The sequence below is a fragment of the Armigeres subalbatus genome, chromosome 3 (assembly GCF_024139115.2).
Source record: "Armigeres subalbatus isolate Guangzhou_Male chromosome 3, GZ_Asu_2, whole genome shotgun sequence".
In the NCBI taxonomy this organism is placed as follows: Eukaryota; Metazoa; Arthropoda; class Insecta; order Diptera; family Culicidae; genus Armigeres; species Armigeres subalbatus.
This window is the reverse complement of record NC_085141.1, coordinates 221,144,866-221,170,928: the sequence shown is the minus strand read 5'-3', so window position 1 is coordinate 221,170,928 and position 26,063 is coordinate 221,144,866. Positions and strand designations below refer to the sequence as shown.

Genomic DNA, 26,063 nt, shown 5'->3' with positions numbered 1-26,063 from the left:
AACGAGGAAACTAATAAAGCAGAGCAAACAATCCCTAAAAAAAGCCTAGAAAAATACTTCGAAATTGGTGCACATGTTCAAAAACATTCATTATTTGTGGTTTCAGTACAGGATGAACGAGACTTGTCACTGTTTCCGAAAACATTCAAAATTCCAGATGTTCCTTTTTTTCGATTTCTCAGTCAGAAAGGGGCGTTCTCATATTCACGCTTGCTGGCATCGTGGATAGCTTCTTCAGTACTTTCGACTCAGTGAACAACATAACATGCTCAAAGCCGTTCTTCCGCTAGCGATTACTCTCCTAAAGCGGTTGGCTTCGGAAAAGCTCCTCGTCGAACCGTTTATGTATTTTGATGGCTGTTTGTCGAAGTGTTCATCCAAAAAAAGGTATTTTGTAATTTTAAGATAACAACAGCCAACCAGCGACTGTTAGAGACTGCATAAGAGACTATAAAACCTGTATAAGAACTGGGCATATGCGAAATTGTTAGATTTTTATACAAAATAATTTAATGTAAGCTCACGTACAAATATTGTAAGAAATATTTGCAAAATTGTAAGGTCTCATATAATATTTTCGCATATGCCCAGTTCTTATACAGGTTTTTGTAGGTTCTAATACAAAATTGTTAGAAAATCTAACAATCACCGATTCCCGAGCAGGAGCGACGACCTTGATAACAGAAATTGGTATGATTTAGCCTTGCATAAGAGGTAAAATACCAAAAAATAATACCAAAAACTTATATGCAGAATACTTGAGGCATACCATGCTTAGGTATTTCAATACCAAACGAATAATAATTGGTTATGCATTTGGTATTGAAATTCAATTTAATAACTGAGTTTGTTATGGCTTAAGTATTGTGCATATTAGTTTTTGGTATTATTCCTTTGGTATTTTACCTCTTATGCAGGGCTAGTTCATAACAGAGTATGGTATCAATAACAAAATTAAGTATTATTGAGCCAATTCCTCCTGCTCGGGTTGGGTGAAACCACATAGTGAAACTGTAATGCGATGCCTTCGCATTTTGTGAAACATGGCTCCCGATGTGAACCTTCATTTTCCAGATCGTTCGTCGGGATCGGTATGGAGGAGTATTACTAGGGATAATTAAAACTACGCTCCTTCAGTAGGGTCGATCTTGCATCGATGACAGACACCGATAATGCAGCATGTCAGCTGACTATTCGAGGAAAATTCGTATCATCGTGGTATAGAGGAATTGTTCGGAATTTCATTTGAGATCATATCTCCCATGTTCATCCCACCAAAAGTAAAGTAATGAAAAGGAATTTGATTTATGCCTTATTTTTGTGATGTTTTCAGCAGTGAGCACGTTAGTAAAAAGAAGCGTTTGGTGGTGTATTTATTTATTTTGCGAAGAGATGAATGCATGTTCAATGAGATGGAAAATGGAACAGCTCCCCCATCTTCCTTCGAACACAGACATTGAGATCCATCGCACATCTTCTCGGTTATATGTTTTTTTTTTATAATTTATCTTACACTAAATAGTCTTAATATAAAACATGAATATTGTCTACAACGGATTATTGTCTGACATTCTGGCTACGTGCCCGGCCCACCGAAGTCTTCTGTTTTCACGATGTGAACGATGGATGGTTCTCCTAACAGCTGACTCGTGGTTCATTCGCCTCCTCCACGTACCGTAAGCCATCTGCACACCACTCAGATGGTACGCACCACTTTCCTTTCGAAAACTCCCAGTGCGCGTTGATTCTCCACGAGTATCGTCCAGGTCTTGTCTCCGTAGAGAGCTACCGGTCTAATAAGCGTTTTGTAGATAGTCAGTTTGGTACGGCGGCGAACTACATTCGATCGGAGCTTTTTTTTTAATTTATTCAGATCACCATCTTCAACTTTAAACTAAAAAGCCGCACAGACTGATTTAAATTAATTTAATCCTATACTATTGTATTAATGTTGAAGCCAAACTCTTCACTAACTTCATTAAAACGTCTATAGCATGAGTCTAAGGGATTTTATTTCCGTACTGCGAGCGGTGGCTGGGGATCCATAGCATTTGTTTACTCCGAAGCCGACGTGCGGGTGCATGCAGAATAAATGATGAGGGCCCAGATCTGAACACCGTACTCGAGAACACTGCGGACCAAACAGCAATACAGCGACTTGAGCGTATGAATGTCGTCGAAAAAGCTTCCAAGCGTCCGGGAGTACTCCTTCAGTAAACGAACGGCAGAAGATTGCAGTGACTGGCATAGTTAGTGTTATGGCACAATGTTCGATGAAAGCAGGTGCTAATCGATCGGGTCCGGGACCTTTCGATGCATCGACAGAGCTAAGAGCCTCAAGAATATCAGCGTTTTTGATGGTAACAGGAGGAAGGCGAAGATTGTACGATGGAAGGCTGTCTATGTATTGCTGTTGAGCCAATTGAGGTTCGGCGTCATGTACGGAGTGAAAGAAATCAGCGAAAAGATTTGTAGCCTCGGTAGGTGTGCTGGAGATCTGCGAGCGGTACGTCAAGTTAGCGCAAACCGTGGTTGCACTTTTTTTTTATTAATGTAGGACCAAAAATCAATGTCGTCGGCGAAACCAAATAACTGGACGGAAATCGTGAAAATCGTACCACTCGTGTCAATCCATGCCCTTCGTATTACCCTTTCCAAAGCGATGTTGAATAGCAGTCACGAAAGACCATCACCTTGCCGTAACCGTCTGCGCGTTTCGAATAGAATCGAGAATGCACCTGAAACTTGAACTACGCACATCACCCGATCCATCGTCCCCTTGATCAACCGTATCTGTTTATCCGGAAATCCGTTTTCGTGCATTAGCTGCCATAGCGATCGATTGTATCATATGCAGCTTCGAAATCGATAAATAGATGATGTGTGGGCAAGTTTTTTTCGCGGCCTTTCTGCAATACCTGACGTACGGCGAACACCTGATCTGTGGTAGAGCGTTCACCCATAAATCCCGCCTGGTACTGCCCCCCGAACTCTCTTGCAATTGGTGTTAGTCAGCGGTATAAAATTTGGGAGAGTACCTTGCTGGCGGCGCTTAGCAATTGTGCTTATTCTACGAGTCGAGTGACGTGAGGTGAGTCGATTTTAGCAATTCTCACGTGAGGTGACCGTGTTGTTCAAATGGGGCTATACGACTCTTCTCACGTCATTCGAGCATTCTCACGTCACTCCACTCGTAGAATAAGCCCAAATGTGATTGCGCGGTAGTTTCTACAATCCAGCTTATCGCCTTTTTTGTAGATGGGACACACGACACCTACCATCCACTAATGCGGCAGAACCTCATTCTCCCAAACCTTGGTAATTACCCTGTTTAGCGCTCTAGCCTGTGGTGCGTCCCCACCGTATTTAAACAGTTCTTCTGGTAGTTGGTCAACTCCAGGGGCTTCGTTGTTTTCAGCCGACTGATCTCTTGAAGGATTTCTTTAGATTCGGAGTCGGAAATTGTATGTCCAGCGCGCGTGCTCGCAGGTTCATTACCATACCGCCATCTTCGTCTGCCACATCGCCATTAAGGTGTTCTTCTTAGCAAGGATGTTATCGATAATTTAGTAGTTTGTCATAACTCATTCCAGAAGCTGAATTTCAAAATATGTTGTATGGTGGACTTCTAGTGCGAAGGTTTTTCTATAACTCTGCCTAATGGTTCATTGTTGGAATTTAACTAATAACGGAGTTATAGCGCTAGTTGTAGTAGCTCAAACTAAATGATTGGAATTTTGTTATCATTTAGTCTAAGTCACTGAAACTATAGCTATAACTCCATTCCTAGTGGAATTCAAACAACGAACCGTTAGGCAGAGTTGTAGAAAAACCTTCGCACTAGAAGTTCACCATACAACACTTTTTGAAATTCAGCTTCTGGAATGAGTTATTGACAAAATACTAAATGATCGATAACATCCTTGCTTCTTAGTGCTACCGCCACCTTTGGATCACCTCACGCTCGTTCGAAAGAAGGTTCTCGTTTATGTCTTTACCCATATCAGGCTGTGGCACGTTGCCCTTACGTGAACGGTTGAACTTCTCATAGAACTTTCGTGCGTTATTAGCGCGGTACATTAGCTCCATCTCTTCACGGTTTCGATCTTCCTGTTGACGCTTTTTCCTCCGAAAAATCGAGTTTTGTCGTGCCTCGTTCGCCCTCGTGTGGTGTTGCAGCAATCTCGCTCATGCTGCATACTTCTTCTCAACTAATTGCTCACATGCGCCGTCATACCAGTCATTCCTCTGATCCGGGGGCACCGTGCCTAGTGCAGCGGTTGCGGTGCTTCCAATGGCGGATCGAATAGCCTAGCTACTTTTCCGTTGGAAGTGCCACTTCCAGCTGCTGCGCATAGTTTTGGGCTAGTCTACCGTCTTGTAGCCACCTAATGTTCAGCCGCGGCGGACGACTCCGACGCGTGTTGTACACCGTCGAGAGTTTTAAGCGCAGGCATACTGCAACGAGGTAGTGGTCGGATTCAATATTCGCACTGCGGTAAGTGCGTACGTTCGTGATGTCGGAGAAGAAGTTACCGTCTATTAGAACGTGGTCGATTTGGTTCTCGTTTCTTGATTAGGTGATTTGCATGTGGCCTTGTGGATATTCTTGCGGGAGAAGAAAATGCTTCGGACTACCATTCCGCGGAAGACTTCAAAATATATGCATCGCTGGCCGTTGCCGTTCGATACATAAAAATAAAGTTCAAAAAAAGTTCGATACAGTATGCAGACTAACCAGTCCGATGAACGGTCTATACATTCCCTTTCTTCCTACCTGATCGTTCATGTCGCCGATGACAATTTTATCGTCTCGCAGTGGACATCCATCGTCTGTCTGCTCCAGCGGTGCATAACTAGAACGCTTCTTTCTGGTTGTCGGGTCTCCCTTCGTGTGGGGCAGTGCACGTTGATGGTGCTATAATTGAAGCAACGGCCTTTTATCTCCAGCTTGCACATCCTTGCGTTGATTGGGTTCCGCCCAATCACGCGTTGGCGCATCTTTCCCAGCACTATGAAGCCGGTTCCCAGCTCGTTGGTGGTGCCATAGCTTTGGTAGAAGGTATCCGCTCGATGCCCGCTTTTCCACACTTTCTGTCCTCTCCAGAAGATTTCCTGCAGCGCTACGACGTCGAAGTGGCGGGGATGTAATTCATCGTAGATTATCTTGTCGCAACCTGCGAAGCCTAGTGACTTGCAGTTCCATGTCCCAAGTCGCCAAACGTAATCTTTTATTCGTCGTCTATGTCGTTGCCGATTGTATCGAGTCGTATTATCTTATATGTCAGGCCTGGGCCTGCACGAACCTTCTGTTTCGTCGGAGGGCCTTCATGTCAGGTCTGTTTAGGGTCCCACTCAACACCAGGACTTAGGTTTGTTCGCTTTGAGCACACACTTGCTTTGTCGGATCCTAGGCAGGCAACACCACTAGAGATGTCGTAAAATCCCGATTAATCGATTAGTAACTAATCGATCATTTTCAATTCTTGTCGATTATTGAATCGATTAATCTTTGGATAGTAATCGATTCAAAATAAATCGATTATCACAAATATGAATCGATTAATCGAAGTAATCAATTAATTTGCGACATCCTTATGATGTCGTAAAATCCTAATAAATCGATTAGTAACTAATCGATTACTCTTGATTCCTCTCGATTATTGAATCGATTAATCGTTGGGTAATAATCGATTCAAAATTAATCGATTATCACAACGTTGAATCGATTAATCGAAGTAATCGATTAATTTGCGACATCTCTAAACACCACTCGGAGATGGCCTGGGGAGAGATCGTTAAGCCCTTGGACATAGTCCCAGCTAGCCCCATACAAGGTTAAGTCTTTTAAATCGAATCATAAGCTGGAATATGGAAACTCCAAAATGCAAATGGGATGACTGTAACCGAATAGAGTATGGGAAATTAGAGAAATAAAGGAAAGGAAATTAGAAGTTTAGCGGGAAATTATTTAATGTTTATTATATATTCAGTGAGTTTTTTTTCAATCTCTATGGGAAATTATTCGGAATTTCCCTGGGGAATTTGCCGGAATTTCACAATTTTTCAAAAGTTCTACGTGAAATTGTTAAATATTCACGGAAATCTTCGGAATACCCACGGGAAATTGTTCAAAACGGAGAAAGATCGTTAGGCCAAAAGTAATTCAACTGAATTAAACATTTTGCCTGTTCGAGCAAATGATATCTCCGTCCAAACGACTTTTTCGGCCAAGTACCAGTTCGGCCAAACAACCTGTTAGGACAAGCGGCTTTTTCGGCCAAATTACCAATTCGACAGTATGTCGTTATCGGTAAAAGACATTTTCGGCCAAACCGTTTTCCAAATAAGGACCATCCCTTGACCGAACTGGTCCTTGGCCGAAAAAGTCGTTTGGACGGAGAAAGGACCAATATTTACTTGATGTCACCGTATAGTCGATAATGTAGTTTTGCTGCATTTTTGAAAGTAAAAACAGCCATGAGTATTGTTGTTTTATGATGCATTATTTGACAATAGCAGCTGAAAAGCATAGTTGAAACAAATATATGGTTGAATCAACATTAATAGTGTTATTCATAAATCAACTCAAAAATATTGTTAATTTGAAGCAGAATCCGGTTGATGTTGTCACGTAACAAATAACACGTTACGTAGTCATCTATTCAAATTCATTTAGGCCGATTGGCCAAACGGTGGTAAGACCGAAAATGTCCAATTATTTCGTCTAACGGCATTTCGGGGAAATGACCAATTTGGTCAATCATCTTTTTCATCAAAATGACAAAATTACGCGCCCATCACGGCCATTGGACCTTTCTGCCAAACGACATGAGTTTTGTCAGCCAAACGATCTTTTTGGGAAAGTCATTTTCGACCGTATGTCCATTTCATTCAAATAGCTATCGGACAGATGGGTTTGGCTTTATGTTCAAATGGCTTTGCGGCATTTGGCCAAAAGGCCTTTCAGACAAACGTCCCTTCCCCATTTGAAAATTTGATTGAAATGAAAAATCCTTTGGATTACAACGGGAAATCTTTCAGCATTTCCATAGAAAATTCTTCTTACAATAAGTTTCGAAATTTACACATTTTTTTACATTTTCGTGGAAAATTCTTTAGATTTTCCACGGATTTTTTTTTCCAAATTTTCATCGAAATTGGGATTTTTGTGTGAAATTTATTTGGAATATCCATTGCAAGTTCTTCTTAGTTTTCACGGGAAGATATTAAGAACAAAACCTGGTGTCCGTTGGTTAGGTGTACGAATTCGAAAATAGTATCTTAGCTTGTAGTTAATACTTAATAGCTGTGGAAGAAATCAATGAACATCTGGGCATAGAGTATCATCGTTTTAGTCTCATTATATCATGAATTAGTTTGGCTGATAGGATTAGAATGTTTATTTAGAAAAAAAAAATCAAAGTTACGTGTGTTGTCTTTTACACTGAACATTTATAAAATTGTCGATTTATAGTTGCGGAAGCTGAATTTGTTTTATTGAGATGCGTTCTTTGTGTTTCCAACTTGTTTACAATTACAACTCGAGAACAGCTTGTAGGTATCGAATGAGTTATTCCTAATGAACTAAGAATCAGCAAATGCTCCGCTTCCAGGCGCGCATCGTAAACCAACCGATTTTATAACCAATCAAGTTATACGACCAACTGCATTGCACACCTCAAATACACATACGTGTGGGAACGGAATTAAATTCCACTTTTGGAGCGTGTGTCGGTAAACAAGTCTTCAAGCCGTTCGCTGCTCCGCCTTGCAGTTTCCACGCAGAACCGCACAATTTTTGGTTCAGAGTGGGCGTGCGAGATCTGCGAATCCACTTTCGTATGTAGGCCTAACTACCCTCTTGTTGTGTGTGCTCTTTTGGTTTCGTCGGTTCACATGCGCCTGCAGCGCAAAATTCCTACATAAACACACCTGTGCACCGGAAGTTGACTTTGTGAAGGTTGTGGCGCCAAAAATAGACAGCTCTGCTTTCTGTTGGCAAAAACTGTTTTGGTGGGTAGGCGTACAGCACACTTAATAATAATGTGTTTGGCAGTACGCCATAAATTAAAATTTGGCAAAATTAGGGGAAACTGGGGTAATATGCACCCCCGGGGCAAAACGACCCTTTGGCATTTTTGAGTACATTTTCGGCAGTTTTTCGATAGTATTTACTACAGAGCATGTAGTTCGGATCTCGAACTACCAACTCCGTAGTAAACATTCTTGAGAATATTCCTGGAACACCGCTAAAAATGCCAAAAGGTCGTTTTGCCCCGGGGGTGCATATTACCCCAGTTTACCCTACATCATAACTTTTCTATTTAAACAATGTTGACGTGCATTGCTGGCATTTGAATTGAACAATCGGGGTGTTGCATGTCTTATTCCTCAATAACACAGTCATGATTTAAGCAGAACGTTTTTTTTTCATCGAGCGAAAAAATGTGAGTCGTATATGACTACAACGCCATTTCGACTGCACATATCTCGCGGCCACGTGGAAGTTTTAAGTTGAATGCTTTCCCAAGAATTGTATTGCGTATCAAGTAACCATATGTTTGATTGTATCTCTGGTATAAATTAAATATTCTTGCTCACTGTCAACTCGTGCGTTTTCGTCATTGTACGGTTTTTACATTATATAAAACTGTGTTGATACAATATTTTGCATATATTTTCGAAAAGTTATTGTGCCGACGAATAGAAACGAATTTATCTTTTACTGCAACACGTTGTTTTTAGTTTGGATCTAAGTACCAAAAGACGCATAACAGTTTAAGTAGACATAAAAATTCGCAAGCATACGAACATCATATCAATTAATCTTGTTGATTCGAATAGTATATGAATTGCAGATCCTTTTTGAAATGATATTATAGCTTTTCTTCGATACACTAAACGTACGAGAAAGGCAAACATATCAAACGGTTTGCGTTGTAAACCGGTCATCAAACTTGCTAGTATGAGAAGGCGTAGCGATGCTGTTCCCAATAGTAGTGATATGGTAAACTGAAACCACCGGTATTCGGTTTCGATTTGTCATCCGCAACCCACCTGATCTTGTTCGTGGTGGTGTCAAAATTTAAACAGCAACACCTACCCAACGTGAGTGTGCTTAGCGTGAAAATATCAACAACAAAGTTCTCATGTGGAATGCAAAAGATGTAGTTCAAGAACGAATCACCATCATACGCAGTATGTGCCAAATAAATTGAGAAAAACAGTTTTGATTCGAATACATCAATTAAATTATAATATTATTATTATCTATGGGCCCTCGTAAGCCGTGCGGTAAGACGAGCGGCTACAAAGCAAGACCATGCTGAGGATGGCTGGGTTCGATTCCCGGTGCCGGTCTAGGCAATTTTCGGATTGCAAATTGTCTTGACTTCCCTGGGCATAAAAGTATCATCGTGCTAGCCTCATGATATACGAATGCAGAAATGGTAACTTGGCTTAGAAACCTCGCAGTCAATAACTGTGGAAGTGCTTAATGAACACTAAGCTGCGAGGCGGCTCTATCCCAGTGTAGGGATGTAATGCCAATAAGAAGAAGAAGAAGAAGAATTATCTTTATTACCGAAATTTTCAAAAGCATGAACTATAGTGGATGATGAATCTGAGGGGTTCGCGACGTTAGGCATAATGAACGTTTGGCATAATTCTGCCTTTTTTATGTCATAGGGTGATCTTTGGGTCATTTTATGCCTAACGTCCATTTTCTACGCTACATTGATTCGAATAATCACCTAGTTCTTATTCGAAAACAAACCGGCTTGTAGATCTATGTATTTTTGTATTATCATTAATTTCGTTATAAAACACATGAAAAATCAATTAAAGTGCAATTAATTGTTAACACGATACACATTGTAGGTTATCGATCAAGCCAAAATGTGCACTTTTTTGGTCCATTGTTACGAGGTTTGTGACTCGTGTGAAACTTGATTTAATTCAAACAAATTTTAATTGAGCCCTACATCGTTTATGGTTGCAAACGATAGTGCATCGGTCAAGAATACATGAACCAATGTTATATAAATTCTGATAATAGTCTAAGTCAGTAAAAATGATATTTTAGTATTTGAGACTTTTTAAGACATGTTTTGGGCTGAGCAACATCTGTTGCTGAAAAGGCGACATATTATCAGAACGAATGAACCCTCAGCCTCAGGTTGAGTCAAGTGCCCTGCGGTGTTTTGGTAGTGCGTTTATTCCGTACGTCAAACAAGACCGAAAATGTCGAGGAAGCATTTTTCATCTATTTCTAAATTTCAAATTCAACAATGATCCTTTCGACTTTTGAGTCGGAAGAACAACTGACGCAACTGAGGATGAGTAACTTCATCGTTCCCTGAAAGAAAATCGAATATCGATTCTTCATTTTAGGACCCAATTATCAGTTTTTCAGTTTATCAATCGTTTCGAATAGAAAAATATGACGTCTTGTGGAAAATAAGAGATTTTTAATAGAAAAGGCCATAAAACGGTTCTCAACTTTTGTCTTGAGAGGTACCCCTCGGAACTTATGCTTGCATTGAGGTACCTCTTAATTTTTAGCTGTAAATGATAATAAGCATCTTTCATAACATATACCGTGGACCCCCGATTATTTGAACACTATCTCATTCATATTAAAGGGGTTCATTTTTTAATTTGAATTTCTGATTACTATATGAGCATCAGAGAAACCGGTTTCTGGCTGCTCTTTTTGTAGTTCTGTTTTGATTCTGCGTTCCGTTACACGTTGTTTCATTTTTCTTTTCTCCAAACCGCGTGCTAAATGATGTTAGCAAACTTTCTAATTTGAACGATTTTCAAATTAAATAGTGTTCAAATTAACAACGGTCAAATTACCGGGGATCCACGGTATTAAAAACGGACCTCAAAACTAACGGGATATATGGCTCTCTGAAAAATTGTCTGACATTTTCATTCTGTGAAACTTTCCAATTCAAATTAATATTATACATCAATTGTACCGAGCCTCTTAGGCATCTTCCGAGTCTCTTGAAAAGAGGTGAGCATCTTGAAACGACGCTACCCAGCATCTTGAAAGAAGGTGTTTTGAGAAAATTTCGAACAGATTGAAAGGAGAATTCCGAGCATCTTGAAAGCAGGCTTCCAAGCGTCTTGACCGGAGGCTTCCGATCCTCTTGAAAGGAGGCTTCCGAGACTCTTGAAAGGAGGCTTCCGAGCGTCTTGAAAGGAGGCTTCCGAGTCTCTTGAAAGTAGGCTTCCGAGTCTCTAGAAAGGAGGCTTCCGAGCTTTTAAAACAGAGGCTTCCGAGCCTGTAGAACAAAGGCTTCCGAGACTCTTAAACGGAAGCTTCCAAGCCTCTTGAACATAGGCTTCCGAGCCTCTTGAAGAAAAGCTTCCGAGATTCTTAAATGGAAGCTTCCGAGCCTCTTGAAAGGAGGCTTCCGAGCCTTTTGATATGAGGCTTCCGAGACTCTTGATATGAGGCTCCCGAGCCTCTTGAACGGAGGCTTGCTTCCGAGACTCTTAAACGGAGGCTTCCGAGCCTCTTTAAAGGAGGCTTCCGAGCTTAAAAGAAGGCTTCCGAGCCTCTTAAACAGAGGCTTCTGAGCCTCTTAAGCGAAGGCTTTCAAGCCTCTTGAACAGAGTCTTCCGAGCTTCTTAAACGAAGGCTTCTGAGTCTCTAAAACGGAAGCTTCCAAGCCTCTTGAACAGAGGCTTCCGAGCCTCTTGAAAGGAGGCTTCCGAGTCTCTTAAACGGAGACCTCCAAACTTCTTGAAAGGAGGCTTCCGAGCCTTTTGATATGAGGCTTCCGAGCCTCTTGATATGAGGCTCTCGAGCATCTTGAACGGAGGCTTGCTTCCGAGACACTTGAACGGAGGCTTCCGAGCCTCTTTAAAGGAGGCTTCCGTGCTTAAAAGAAGGTTTCCGAACTCTTAAACAGAGGTTTCTGAGCCTCTTGAAAGGAGGCTTCCAAGCCTCTTGAAAGGAGGCTTCTGAGCCTCTTAAACGAAGGCTTTCGAGCCTCTTGAACAGAGTCTTCCAAGCCTCTTAAACGAAGGCTTCTCAGTCTCTAACACGGAAGCTTCCAAGCCACTTGAACAGAGGCTTCCGAGTCTCTTAAACAGAGACCTCCAAACTCCTTGAATAGAGGTTTCCGAGCCTTTTAAACGGAGGCTTCCGAGCCTCTTAAACGGAGGCTTCCGAGCCTCTTGTACAGAGGTTTCAGAATCTCTTAAAATATGGCTTCCTAGCCTCTTGAAAGGAGGCGTCCGAGCATCTTGAAAGGAGACTTCCGAGCCTTTTGAACAGAGGCTTCCGAGCCTCTTAAGAACAGGCTTCCGAGCTTCTTGAACAGAGGCTTCCGAGACTTTTCAACTGAAGCTTCCGAGCCTCTTGGAAGGAGGCTTTCGAGCTTCTTGAACAGAGTCTTCCGAGCGTCTTTAACGGAGGCTTCCGAGTTTCTTAAACGGAGGATTCCAAGTCTGTTGAACAGAAGCTTCCGAGGCTCTTGAGCGGAGGCTTCCGAGCCACTTGAACAGAGGCTTCCAAGACTCTTAAACGGAAGCTTCCGAGCCTCTTGAACAGAGGCTTCCGAAACTCTTAAACGGAAGCTTCCAAGCCTCTTGATATAAGGCTTCCGATCCCTTTGATATGAGGCTTCCGAGCCTCTTAAATGGAGGCTTCCGAGCCTCTTGAAATTAGGCTTCCGAATTTCTTGAACGAAGGCTCTTGACCGGAGGCTTCCGAGCCTCTTGAACGGAAGCGTCCGAGTCTCTTGGACGGAGGCTTCCGAGCCTCTTTAACGGAGGCTTACGAGCCTTTTGACCGGAGACTGCCAAGACTCTTGGGCGGAAGCTCCCGAGCCTTTTGAACGGAGACTTCCGAGCTGCTTGAACAGAGTCTTCCGATCCTCTTAAACGGAGGCTTCCGGGTCTCTTAAACGGAGGCTTCCAAGCCTGTTGAACGGAGGCTTCCGAGCCTCTGGAACGGAAGCTTCCGAGTCTTTTGGACGGAGGCTTCCGAGCTAATTGAACGGAGACTTCCGAGTCTTATGATTGGAGGCTTCCAAGTCTCTTGAAAGGAGGTTTACAAGCCTCTTGAAAAGAGGTTTCCGAGCCTCTGGAACGGAGACTTCTGAGCTTCTTGAACGGAGGCTTCCTAACCTCTTAAACGGAGGCTTCCGAGCCTCTTGAAAGAAGGATTCCGAGCATCTTGAAAGGAGGCTTCCGAGCCTCTTGAAAGGAGGCTTCCTAGCCTCTCGAAAGGAGGCTTCCGAGTCTCTCGAAAGGATTCTTCCGAGCCTCTTTAACGGAGGCTTCCTAGCCTCTTGAACAGAGGTTTCCAAATCTCTTGAAATATGGCTTCCTAGCCTCTTGAAAGGAGGCGTCCGAACCTCTTGACTGGAGGCTTCCGAGCCTCTTGAAAGGAGGCTTCCGAGCCTCTTGAACGGAGGCCTCCGCGCCTCTTGAAAGAAGGCTACCGAGCCTCTTAAACGAAGGCTTTCGATCTTCTTGAACAGAGTCTTCCGAGCCTCTCAAACGAAGGCTTCCGAGTCTCTTAAACGGAGGCTTCCAAGCCTCTTGAACAGAGGCTTCCGAGGCTCTTAAACGGAGGCTTCCGAGTCTTTTGAACGGAGGCTTCCAAGCCTCTTGAACAGAGGCTTCCGAGACTCTTAAATGTAAGCTTCCGAGCCTCTTGAAAGGAGTCTTCCGAGCCTTTTGATATAAGGCTTCCGAGCCTCTTGATATGAGGCTCCCGAGCCTCTTGAACAGAGGCTTGCTTTCGAGACTCTTGAACGGAGGCTTCCAGGCCTCCTGAAGGGATGCTTCCGAACCTCTTGAAAGGAGGCTTCCAAGCCTCTTTAACAGAGGTTTCCGAGCCTATTGAACGGAGGCTTCCGAGCCTCTTGAAAGGAGGCTTCCGAGTCACTTCAACGGAGTCTTCCGAGCTCCTTGAAAGGAAGCTTCCGAGCCTCTTAAACGGAGGCTTCCGAGCCTGTTGAATGGAGGCTTCCGAGCCTCTTAAACGGAGGCTTCCGAGCCTCTTGAAAGGAGGCTTCCGAGCATCTTGAAAGGAGGCTTCCGAGCCTCTTGAAAGGAGGCTTCCTAGCCTCTCGAAATTAGGCGTCCGAACCTCTGGACTGGAGGCTTTCGAACCTTTTGAAAGGAGATTTCCGAGCCACTTCCGAGCCTCTTGAAAGGAGTCTTCCGAGCCTTTTGATATAAGGCTTCCGAGCCTCTTGATATGAGGCTCCCGAGCCTCTTGAACAGAGGCTTGCTTTCGAGACTCTTGAACGGAGGCTTCCAGGCCTCCTGAAGAGATGCTTCCGAGCCTCTTGAAAGGAGGCTTCCAAGTTTCTTGAACAGAGGTTTCCGAGCCTATTGAACGGAGGCTTCCGAGCCTCTTGAAAGGAGGCTTCCGAGTCACTTCAACGGAGACTTCCGAGCTCCTTGAAAGGAAGCTTCCGAGCCTCTTAAACGGAGGCTTCCGAGCCTGTTGAGTGGAGGCTTCCGAGCCTCTTAAACGGAGGCTTCCGAGCCTGTTGAAAGGAGGCTTCCGAGCATCTTGAAAGGAGGCTTCCGAGCCTCTTGAAAGGAGGCTTCCGAGCCTCTTGAACGGAAGCTTCCGAGTCTTTTGGACGGAGGCTTCCGAGCCTCTTGAAAGGAGGCTTCCGATCATCTTGAAAGGAGGCTTCCGAGCCTCTTGAAAGGAGGCTTTCTAGCCTCTCGAAAGAAGGTTTCCGAATCTCGTGAAATATGAATTCCTAGCCTCTTGAACGGATGCTTCCGCGCCTCTTTTAAGGAGGCCTCCGAGCCTCTTGAACGAAGGCTTCAGAGCCTTTTGAACGGAGGCCTTCCGAACCTTTTGAACTGAGCCTTCCGAGCCTCTTGAACGGAGGCTGCCGAGCCTCTTTAACGAAGGCGTCCGAGCCTTTTGAAAGGAGGCGTCCGAGCCTCTGGAAAAGAGGCTTCCTAGCCTCTTGAACAGAGCCTTCCGTTATTCAAACACTAATAGCATCTATTGATTTCAGTTAGTTGGGCAAATCACGAACCAAATGGCGATAGTGAGCAAACGCCAATCTCAAGCACACCCGATGCGCGTGCCACGAGTTATCGATTGGGAAACTAATTATTATTTGGATCGACCAGTAAATCAGTGAATGATGCAAATTTGACGAGTGATACGTCTGCTTGTCTCCGGCTTCGTTGACGGCCGCTCGACAACGGACCAGATCTTTACTGTACGGCAAATCCTTCAAAAATGCCGTGAATACCAGGTCCCAACGCACCATCTGTTCGTTGATTTCAAGGCGGCATACGACAGTATAGACCGCGTAGAGCTATGGAAAATTATGGACGAGAACAGCTTCCCTGGAAAGCTTACCAGACTGATCAAAGCAACGGTGGATGGTGTGCAAAACTGTGTGAAGATCTCGGGCGAACACTCCAGTTCGTTCGAATCGCGCCGGGGACTAAGACAAGGTGATGGACTTTCGTGCCTGTTGTTCAACATTGCGCTAGAAGGTGTCATGCGGAGAGCCGGGTGTAACAGCCGGGAACGATTTTTAACAGATCCAGTCAATTTATTTGCTTCGCGGATGACATGGACATTGTCGGCCGAACATTTGCAAAGGTGGCAGAACTGTACACCCGCCTGAAACGTGAAGCAACAAAAGTTGGACTGGTGGTGAATGCGTCAAAGACAAAGTACATGCTTGTGGGTGGAACCGAGCGCGACAGGGTCCGCCTGGGAAGCAGTGTTACGATAGACGGGGATACCTTCGAGGTGGTCGAGGAATTCGTCTACCTCGGATCCTTGCTAACGGCTGACAACAACGTTAGTCGTGAAATACGAAGGCGCATCATCTGTGGAAGTCGGGCCTACTACGGGCTCCAGAAGAAACTGCGGTCGAAAAAGATTCGCCACCGCACCAAATGTGTCATGTACAAGACGTTAATAAGACCGGTAGTCCTCTACGGACATGAAACATGGACAATGCTCGAGGAGGACTTGCAAGCACTCGGAGCATTCGAGAGACGGGTGCTTAGGACCATCTTTGGCGGTGTACAAGAAGACGGTGTGTGGCGGCGAAGAATGAACCATGAGCTCGCCCATCTCTACGGCGAACCCAGTATCCAGAAGGTAGCTAAAGCCGGAAGGGTACGATGGGCAGGGCATGTTGCAAGAATGCCGGACAGCAACCCTGCAAAGATGGTGTTCGCTTCCGATCCGGCAGGTACGAGACGACGTGGAGCGCAGCGAGCGAGATGGGCAGACCAGGTGCAGAACGACTTGGCGAGCGTGGGGCGTATTCGAGGATGGAGAGATGCGGCCTCGAACCGTGTATTGTGGCGTCAAATTGTTGATTCAGTGTTATCTGTATAGATGTAGACTAAATAAATGAAATGAACGTCTGTTTGTCTGTGCAAGTAGGATGAGTATTTTGTGTTGTCTGGCTCCTATACACACTTGAATAATCACACTAAATAATCATTTGGTAACGGTAGCCGAATCGCAAGTGCACTTCGGAGGAAGCCGTTGCAGCAATTTGATTCGCATAGATGGCGTTTTAGCATTTCAGTGGCTGATGTTGGCGACAGTAGGAATTAAGTAAAATTTTCTCGCAAGAATCTGATTTAAGATTTGTTGCTGTTAATGATAGGAAATGCGCATTAAATGTATCAAAAATAAACCGTTTTTTAAGCTCACCCTTTTGAACAAAAAAAAAACTGATCCGATAAGAAATTTCTTGAAGTACACGTTGTCCAAAGTCTTGCTTGCGGCAGTGTCTCATACACAACACTAATCTGTTTTTTTTAAATGGCCTATTTTGATGCATAAGCTCACTCAAGGGCCCCGGAACTGTTCCCAGTGGTAGTCCTGATTCGTAGTCATGTACGGACATTTAGACAAACGGACGGTTTAAGTAAGGTTGTACATACGACGACAAACAACAGAACATATTTACCCTTGAATAAGAATTTCCGTGTCGAACTGTCGGATAAAAACTGGTTGTAAAATGTTTAGACTGAGTAGCCGTTCAATAGATATAATTAAAAGGTCTTACTAGGGCAGCATTGAGTTTTCCTAAGCATAGTGGTTAAGCACCCGTCTAGCGCACTGGGAGGTGTGGGTTCGATTCCCACCGGTAGGCAGTGGATATTGTTTTTGCATGTTTCATAGATATTCTCCTCCTCAAGAAACATGTATTCGGTCTTCAGTATCGTCTTCCATATAACTACAGTCGACTCTCTACATCTCGATGTTCTATATCTAGATATCTCTCCCTATGTCGATGGTTTCCTCAGTCCCTTCAATCTACATACATTTGGGCTTTCTATATCTCGATAACCTCCCTATCTCGATATCTCTCTATCTCGATCATAGTTCTGAGTAGCTCTGATCATAGTCAGGATCAGGCTTGTAAAATGTCATCTGCATGTCATTTGACTAATTTGTTCATAACTTTCTTCAGAAGCCAAATTTACTTCATAATTTTATATGTACTGATAACGCTTGAGTAGGACTATATTTTTGTTCAAGGTACATTGCTCTAAATATAACATCTGAGGCTAGAGATTGAAATCTCTCCAAAATGTCACGTGTCATTTGACATAATGTCATTAGAATGACATTTTGCCTCCCACGCCCCAGATTACATATTTACAGCAATGTTTTGTTAGACAAAGTTGTAGTCACATTTAAGCGCTTTAAGTTTGTCATACTTGATAGTTGATAGCTAACTACTGAAAAAAGTTCTGGGAAAATTATGCAAACGAATGCAAATGACATTTTACAACACTGGTCAGGATTTACTCTCTTTATGTCGATATGTTCAAAAATTTAGGCTACTAGACCATCTTTGGACAATAACAAAGGGAAAGTGATCTGTTGTGGGTAGAGATAAATGATGACTTATTGTATATGTAAAAAATAATATTGGATGCGTTAAGTTTAGAACAATTGTTGTTGGCTTGGATTTGATATTAGAATATAGTATAAAATATTTATAGTTTATTTGAAATTTTTGGTTTAGCTTCAACTTAATTCCCAAATAAAAATGTAGAAAAAAGCATTGTTAATGTAAAATATTTTTATTATCTTTCTAGTGAAAGTACCAATTATTATTTACCTAAGACGTTTGCCAAATTAAAAGATTAAAATAACGAATATTTAATCTAAAACATGCATTTGTAGCCTCTTTCTTGATGATTGGTGCTCACTAAATAGAAAAGCTATTATCACAAACTTTGTTATTTCAATTAAAAAGTAACATGCTACATTTCTTTTATTAACATAGCAATTTATATTGTTCGCAAAATGCTTTCATTGGTAACCAGACATTAAAGTTGAATTCTGTTTATGTATTTGTTTGTTCTGGTTTGTTTATAATTATCACTGGAGAATTAACGGCGCACGGTCATCTGACTCAACTTAAACTAAGTTCAGTTTTCTGAATCAGAAAAGCAAGCTCAAGATAAACATTTATTTTGTGGACTTCTTGTAAACTATGGATTGTGCATACAGATAGTCAAAACACGTTTTAAACACTTTGCAACACGAATTCAAAATAGGTAAAACGTTAGTACGATGTGGCTATCATGTTTCATACAATTTGTATAATCAGCCTAATAGCCAGATAAAACACTATTGTTTTTTAAACTAATTTTGCAAAATTTCCATTTATTTAGTGTGTGCTGAATATTTTCACAAATACATTTTGAAGCTTGATTCCGAACTGTGCTGCTGCCAATGAAATCGATAGTTATTTTTTATTTGCGATTTCTTTCTTCCAAAATTGAAGCAAATATTCAATATATTTGCTCTGAACAAGTTCATACAGCGGTAAACATTTGAAGTCTATTATGTCATATATCATAAAAAGGAAAAACGGACAACTCAAAACAGTAAGTACAAGTTTGCTATTCGTGTGCTGTTTTCTTTGGCAATGCAATAATGGCAAAGATTTCGGAGGTGCACAAGTGTTTTGGCTATTAATTCTTCAAACATTCCAACTTCAACATAAAAAATCTATACTAAAGAAAGCCTATACTTTAAATTGTGTCTTCACGTGTTACGTACCTAAGTGGTTTATTTTTGTTGAATTATGCAAATGTTGCTAGGGCTGCCTAAAATTGTCGTGAACTGCCAATGCCGTTTTTTACCCTATCTTATAACCGATTCACTATTCTACTGATAAATCTCAACAATATCAAGTATACCAAAGTACGTCCCCACTGTTAGCACGAACAGTCCGAACAAAACCAGCACCGAGTCTTTCACCAATCGCCACCGCCACCAGCCAAAATCGTTCGGCCACCGGTACAGCAGATCGACGGCAATCGGAATCAAAACCGACAGGGACGCCGTACTGAACGATCCCAACAATCCGATGAAGGATTCAACCGACGGCGCAATGAGAGCGAATCCAACCATTGCGATTGCCAACGCGGTTCGAATGCCAATTTGTCCCACGTTGTGCCACTTCAAGGGAATCTTCGGTTCGATGTGGGGCCACATAATTTCCATCGGGATGTACAAAGTGAATCCCAGCGAGACGAGTATACCGATGGCGGAGACCAGCCGCGTAATTTCGGCCCAGCTGTGGATAAAATTTTCATTATTTGTTTTTTTATTCGAAAATGTTCGGAAAAGTCTCACCCGCTTCCACTTGGTAGATTTAAAGTGACCGATCCTTTTACTTCTTCACCGTACTGTGCGTAACCGAAGAACCCGGTTATGTTATAGATAATTGTGAGAAGTCCAAGACCACTCTGCATAACCCCGAAGGGTCGAAGGAAGTTTTTGGGGTGTTTCATTTTGTTTTCTATTGGAAGAACCGGTTTGATTCCAGATATTGCGAACAAGACTGTACTGTGGACGGCAGAATATACAAAACATAGAATCGATGTTGGCTCACCATATATTGAAGTGATCATACCTGACAAACGGGGGAAAAGTTGTCCATTTTGGCCACAGACTTCTCTCAGCAATGTTTATAGGCTCACTGAAGATGAAATACAGAGAAATCCCTACAGAAGTAATGATGAGTAAGTTGGATACCGCCGTGAATGGGACAAGCTGCTTCAGATCACGGACCTGCATTATAATTACGGTAGGAGCCAGAAGTAGTAGGATATATATTCGAGTATCCCATTCTAATCCGTACTCGTTGTAAAGAACACCTTGGATTGATTCGGCTATGAAGACGATGTAGAGGCAAATCAGGAGTATACTATCTATCACCAGCATACTGTTTATGAACACTCTGCAATGGAATTGTTTATAATCCATTCGGAATAATCAGAAAGAGAATAGCTTACGAAACATATTTTGCCAATGATTGTGTCCGTTGTGGTCCGGTTTCGAATGCTTTGTAAGCCGTTTCGGCATAATCGAGCGACGGTGTTTGCGTTTTCTTGCATAGCTTCTGTGATGTACTGACCTTTAAACAACATTCAGTGTAATGTTTTTATTTTAAATTCAAATTTGGGACGAAATCTTACCAATAAATGCACGCAATGAGCATAAGTAATGCATATAATCACGGCGCCTATCGAGCCAAATAGAAGACCACCATTTTTGTAAGCCAATGGCATGGCCATAATACCTGTTCCTAACGATCCCTTCACTATGTGAATGAAGCTTCCGATGGTTCTGCAACATTTTAGATTATTTGAATTAATTTTTCAACCAAAAGAAACAACTACTTACGAGGTTGGTTTTTTAACATCTCTGTGCTTGAAAGGATCATATTCCTCTGCATCTTTTCTGAAAAATATTCAAATGTTTTAAAATTCCATTACCATTGATCGTACAAGTTATTCAATACGAACTCTCTGTAGCATGCCTCCTTCGTCGACATTATCTTTGGTTGCAAAAGAACCCGAACCAATTTTTAAGCACCAACCGTTCCACACGATGTATGCACGCAGACTAGCCCCGGGTGTTGGCGTCCCCCAATCGAGAATGGTGCGTTGCTGTTACTGCTGGAGGTTCAAATGATTACTGCACGACCAACATCAACGAATGCGATTAATTGGTATCAAGGTTATTGAACGACTCTTTTCATGTTGGCTTTTTTTTTCGGTTTTGCATTTGAATAATTTTGCTCGCCATACAGCTCACTGACATCGTCCCCGGTCCAAGCCATACTACTGATGCTGGTTGAAACAAAGCAGTGGGCAGATCAGTTGTAACTGATCTGTCGGATATAAATATCGCGTGTCGCACCACCATTATTGGTTACATTCACCAATTTGACATTAATGTGTGGAGCTCATTTCTACTGATGACTCGTTCAAATCTAGTGAGTTTGTGAAGTTTTGCCGAGTTTGACCGTAAATGAAGGCGATGAGTTTTAATTGCTCTAATTTACTGGACTGAAGTAGGAACAATAACCCTTCATGTGATCGTATATGATGTTAGTACGGACTAGTCAGCTGCTGTAGTTCGCAGTTACACGTTTTTGGCCGATAGCGAAATATTTTGTTGATTGTCTATCGATGACATTAGTTGACACCAGTATTTTATGATCCGTATTATATTTGCTGGGGGCAAACATAATATTCGAGAGGAATGTTTTTTAAAATTATCAGTGACGGAGAAACGCTGAATGACGTCGCGTCACGAATGTTAACATATTTAATACAATATACAGATAGAGTAGAAGCATTTATTCCGCTGCCTTTCCTATGGATTGTGAGATGACATGCGACTTATAATCTTCCTTGCAGCGCAAAAAATGTCAACAGCTATTATTTGCCTACTTTCAATCTTATGGAACCTAATCTCAGTTTGTTGTATACGTTGACGATAATTGCTTCAGAATGTATATCGTGTGAATGTAAAGACATTTTATGTTTATTTTAATTTTACTTTCAACTGTTCCTGATATATTCAAATTGAATCATTTATCGTTTGATTTAAATTCTATCATTCTATCAAAAATTTGCTGAGTTTTACCAATTTATCCCACTTATATAATTCTACATATTAGCATTACGAAATCTACTCTATTTTCAGAATTTGTACTTTACCCCATTTACCAAATTTTACTGATTCAGTCATTTGATTGAAAACCCGATTAGTGTATGTTCAAAATTCTCAAGACCAAACTTTTTTCAATTTTAAACTAAGGCCAGCATGTCTTGTGTAGTACATAAACGTACGTTGCCTTCATCCAGCTCTGTGCCACTGTCCATAGCTATACATCTTTTGGAAACACTTAGATTTCCTTTTGAAGGTTTCCTCCGTCTTCTCGAAGCTACGCGCCATAATGTAATGTCTTCAAATAGCTTCGGACCCATTGGAAATCATATCTCACGAAAGACATTCACCTTCAGTTCAATCAAAGTTAATTGCCTATTTGCGGGGATTAAACCACCCGACTGGGACGTTAATTTACAATGTTATGAAAACTCATATGTGAATATGTACGTTATGTGGAAAATATTGATTTGGAAAATGTATTGGAGGTAACCACTTTCCCTTCGATGGGACTCGAACCCATGACTCTACAGTACGCTAGACTGGTGCTTTAACCAACTAAGCTACGAAGGACCTCCATCGGCCTTCGCATCCTAGAGGCTATTGAACGAGCTCGAGATTTCCAAATTGGACGCATAGTCAAATCACTCGCAATCCATTTCTCAAGCCAATACTTCCACATGTGTATAGTACACGTCCACATTAGAGGAGCGTGAGTATTTAGAATGTCTGGCGGCTTGCCGTTCACCTTGCCGTAATCCTTTGCGCGTCCTAAAGGAACTCGGTCTCGAGGGGGAGTGGGTTATTTGGCATAAGGTCATTTGGTATAAAGGTTAAACAAGTAAATCTCTGATTTTTTGCATAACTCGAAAATTAATCAAGCAAATGTGGAAAAAAAGAAGTTTTGACGTTTACTCTACCAAACGAAATCGAATAGCAGAGCAACCATTAAAAATAACATTCTAAATATAAAATAGATGTTTGAGCTAACTAATTAATTTTAGGCGAAACGAAGCTCGACGGGTCAGCTAATTAAGAATAAAGAAGCTTCCTGTAAAAACGGGAACATTTGAAATGCTGACACACCTACCAGCAAGATAAATCAGCATCAGGTATCAGGTATCAGTAAGGGTGGAGTGAACGTTTGACGCCCAAAGCACATAGGCCAACACAGACGGGCCCTTTGTGCTAAATCTCCATTTTTTCATCATTTACCTGAGCAGAAATCACTATAAGAGAAACCATCAAAAATGATAGAAAGATAAAGTCAATACACAAGTGTGAATAAATTAAATAAATATTTTTTTTTGTAAAAAAAACGCTTCAAGGAGTCACGCTTTGTGCGGATTGTTCATTTTTTTCAAGTTGAAAATAACAAAATACGTGCTATGCAGGATATGCAAGATTTTATTTTACATGATTGCATTACAAAGTCCATTTTAATTCTTCATTGTAGTATGCATTGTAGTGCAAATATAAAACGTAACACTAGTTAGAAGCATGCTTTAATTACTTTCTATTAGTATATTTAAAAGCCGTAAGTTTGTTGAAAGCATAGAACAGTTCAAATTCATTGTGTTCCAAGAGATCTAGAGCCTCATCATCGAGGCCAAAAATGAATAACCTCTTCCCCTCCCAGGGCTTCGCCGCCTTGAATAAAGTCCAGCGTTTAACTCCAAGATGAGGATTCAGGCTATCCAATCGCGATATAACGAGTTGCGCAGGAGTACGCTCGTCTACTAACCATGGAATCGAGACACAGACGCGTTGTAGTGGAGGAGCTGGAACCCATTCCACTACATCGAAACTTCCTCTCGACCATGCATTGGAAATCTCCTTGACCTGCTTTTCCATCCAACAGCGAGATTCCATATCCATGCATTCAAACCAAATTCTACCAGACGAAATACCGCGCCCGCAGAATTTTGGGATGAAATTTGCATGAAGTATTTTGTCCAGCCTCGGATACAGCTGACAAAGAAGTTCATTCAGGTCTTCCGAAGTTAATTCACGAGTACGGCTTACCAAAGCGAACTTAGTTTTTGGAGTGTCAGAATCCTGACCGACACGAGCGAGTTCCTGGTTCAGCTTCATTTTCTGACACACATCACCAGAACGTCGTCTTTTTGAACCAGTAGGGTTAAGGTTGTCACATGGAGCCGTTACGTTCACTGCGTTTGCAGCGATAGACGATTCATATTCACCACCGACATCCATGTTAATAGAGTCGATACCGGATTCATGCGGTTTTTCGCCATCTTTAGAAGGCTTTGAGCATGCTGCAGGCAAGTCGGCACTGAAAACGTTTAGAAATATTTAAAATACATCACGGTTCACGTTTATATCGCAGATATGGTAGCTTACCGTGAGCGGGACATAATTGATCCGACAAATAAAGATAGAAAAGAAACACTTTGGAAATTATACTACCAGTATCCGTAGTATAAAATATGTCTATGATAAATCCGATTTAACAAGGCAATGCACTGCTTTGGAACAAAGATGAAACGATAATGATAATGGTAGGGGTAGATACATTTTACCTATGTGCTCAAACACATATACATCAATTTGCAGCACACAATAGGAGTGTGAGAAATCGATGAAACTCGATCAGGGGTGTACATGCAGAAATGTTTTCGTGGTTTGTCAATGCGATGGATAATAAGAGAATTAAGCGTAAACGCGTATAGAGAACAGCATATCACTGATAGATATTACAAATAATACATCACGGCTGTTACTATGAACTTATTATTCTTGTGGTTAAGAACAGGTTCAATGTGACGGTCAGTGGTATCAATATCGCAGAAGTCACTGTTAATCTGAACTAACACATTAACGGATTTGTTCGTCGAAACAACTAAACACATGGATACACACTTCTGCCAGAAGGAAAACTCTCGCAAAGATTCACTCCGAGAAAATAAATAGTTTCACAATGGCTACTTACAGATTTACTAATGCAATATTTTTATAATTTCCTGATAACTCACGATCGGTGGATTACAAACTCAGGTTCAACAATCTACAGTATTGAGTAAATAACACAGCTGGACAGATTTGAGCTTTTTAAAATCAAGAAAACACTAAGAACTCGGGAAACTCTCACTGGGCCAGAGGAAAAGTGTATCTTCCTCACACAATACACTACGCACACAATACACTACGTTTACTCTACCAAACGAAATCGAATAGCAGAGCAACCATTAAAAATAACATTCTAAATATAAAATAGATGTTTGAGCTAACTAATTAATTTTAGGCGAAACGAAGCTCGACGGGTCAGCTAATTAAGAATAAAGAAGCTTCCTGTAAAAACGGGAACATTTGAAATGCTGACACACCTACCAGCAAGATAAATCAGCATTGAATTAATTTAACATTGCTGGTTAGTTTTGTTTTTAAAGTAAGGGTTTGCCAAAAAACTTGCCCATTTCTCCCTTTTTTAAGAAACGCTCATACATGCAGACATTACTTCTATTTGCCAAGCTGAGTCTATTTGTACAAAGCCTTATGGAACTCCAGGACTTCCATTAGGCTAGCGGTTCTCAACCTGGGGTACATGTACCCCTGGGAGTACCTTGGCTGGCCCCAGTGGTACCCCGGACAAAAATGCGTAATGGCGCGCGTATTACAATTCCAATAAATGCTTATTATGATCTTTGATAATTATGATATTTTTTATTTCAAATCTTTGTATTGTACATAATATACATGGCGACCAGTTGATGAAAGTCTATAAAAAGCTCAGTAGCTTCGTTGCAAAAGCCTTCTTCCAAGCCTCTCGGGAGCCTTCTTTCGAGCAGGTCGTAAGCCTCGTTTCAAGAGGCCCGGAAGCCTCCTTTCAAGAGGCCCGGAAGCCTCCTTTCAAGAGGCCCGGAAGCCTCCTTTCAAGAGGCCCGGAAGCCTCCTTTCAAGAGGCCCGGAAGCCTTCTTTCAAGAGGCCCGGAAGCCTCCTTTCAAGAGGCCCGGAAGCCTCCTTTCAAGAGGCCCGGAAGCCTCCTTTCAAGAGGCCCGGAAGCCTCCTTTCAAGAGGCCCGGAAGCCTCCTTTCAAGAGGCCCGGAAGCCTCCTTTCAAGAG

General features: G+C 42.0%; 3 protein-coding genes across 7 annotated transcripts in view; 1 reads left to right on the top strand and 2 right to left on the bottom strand.

The window, feature by feature from the left end:
- Positions 1 to 26,063, top strand: part of LOC134220092 (ras GTPase-activating protein raskol) — a 654,763-nt gene that overhangs the window by 271,815 nt on the left and 356,885 nt on the right. The window lies entirely within an intron of this gene.
- On the bottom strand, positions 18,167 to 21,125 carry LOC134225739 (proton-coupled amino acid transporter-like protein CG1139). Its single transcript, XM_062706068.1, has 7 exons — positions 20,827 to 21,125; positions 20,705 to 20,761; positions 20,497 to 20,647; positions 20,314 to 20,435; positions 19,932 to 20,258; positions 19,652 to 19,864; positions 18,167 to 19,592 (listed from the first exon to the last, which is right to left on the bottom strand). Exons 1-7 carry the CDS (start codon positions 20,853 to 20,855, stop codon positions 19,181 to 19,183), a joined length of 1,311 nt encoding a protein of 436 aa, XP_062562052.1. The 5' UTR covers positions 20,856 to 21,125; the 3' UTR covers positions 18,167 to 19,180.
- On the bottom strand, positions 23,376 to 24,481 carry LOC134225738 (uncharacterized). Its single transcript, XM_062706067.1, has 2 exons — positions 24,344 to 24,481; positions 23,376 to 24,275 (listed from the first exon to the last, which is right to left on the bottom strand). Exons 1-2 carry the CDS (start codon positions 24,355 to 24,357, stop codon positions 23,489 to 23,491), a joined length of 801 nt encoding a protein of 266 aa, XP_062562051.1. The 5' UTR covers positions 24,358 to 24,481; the 3' UTR covers positions 23,376 to 23,488.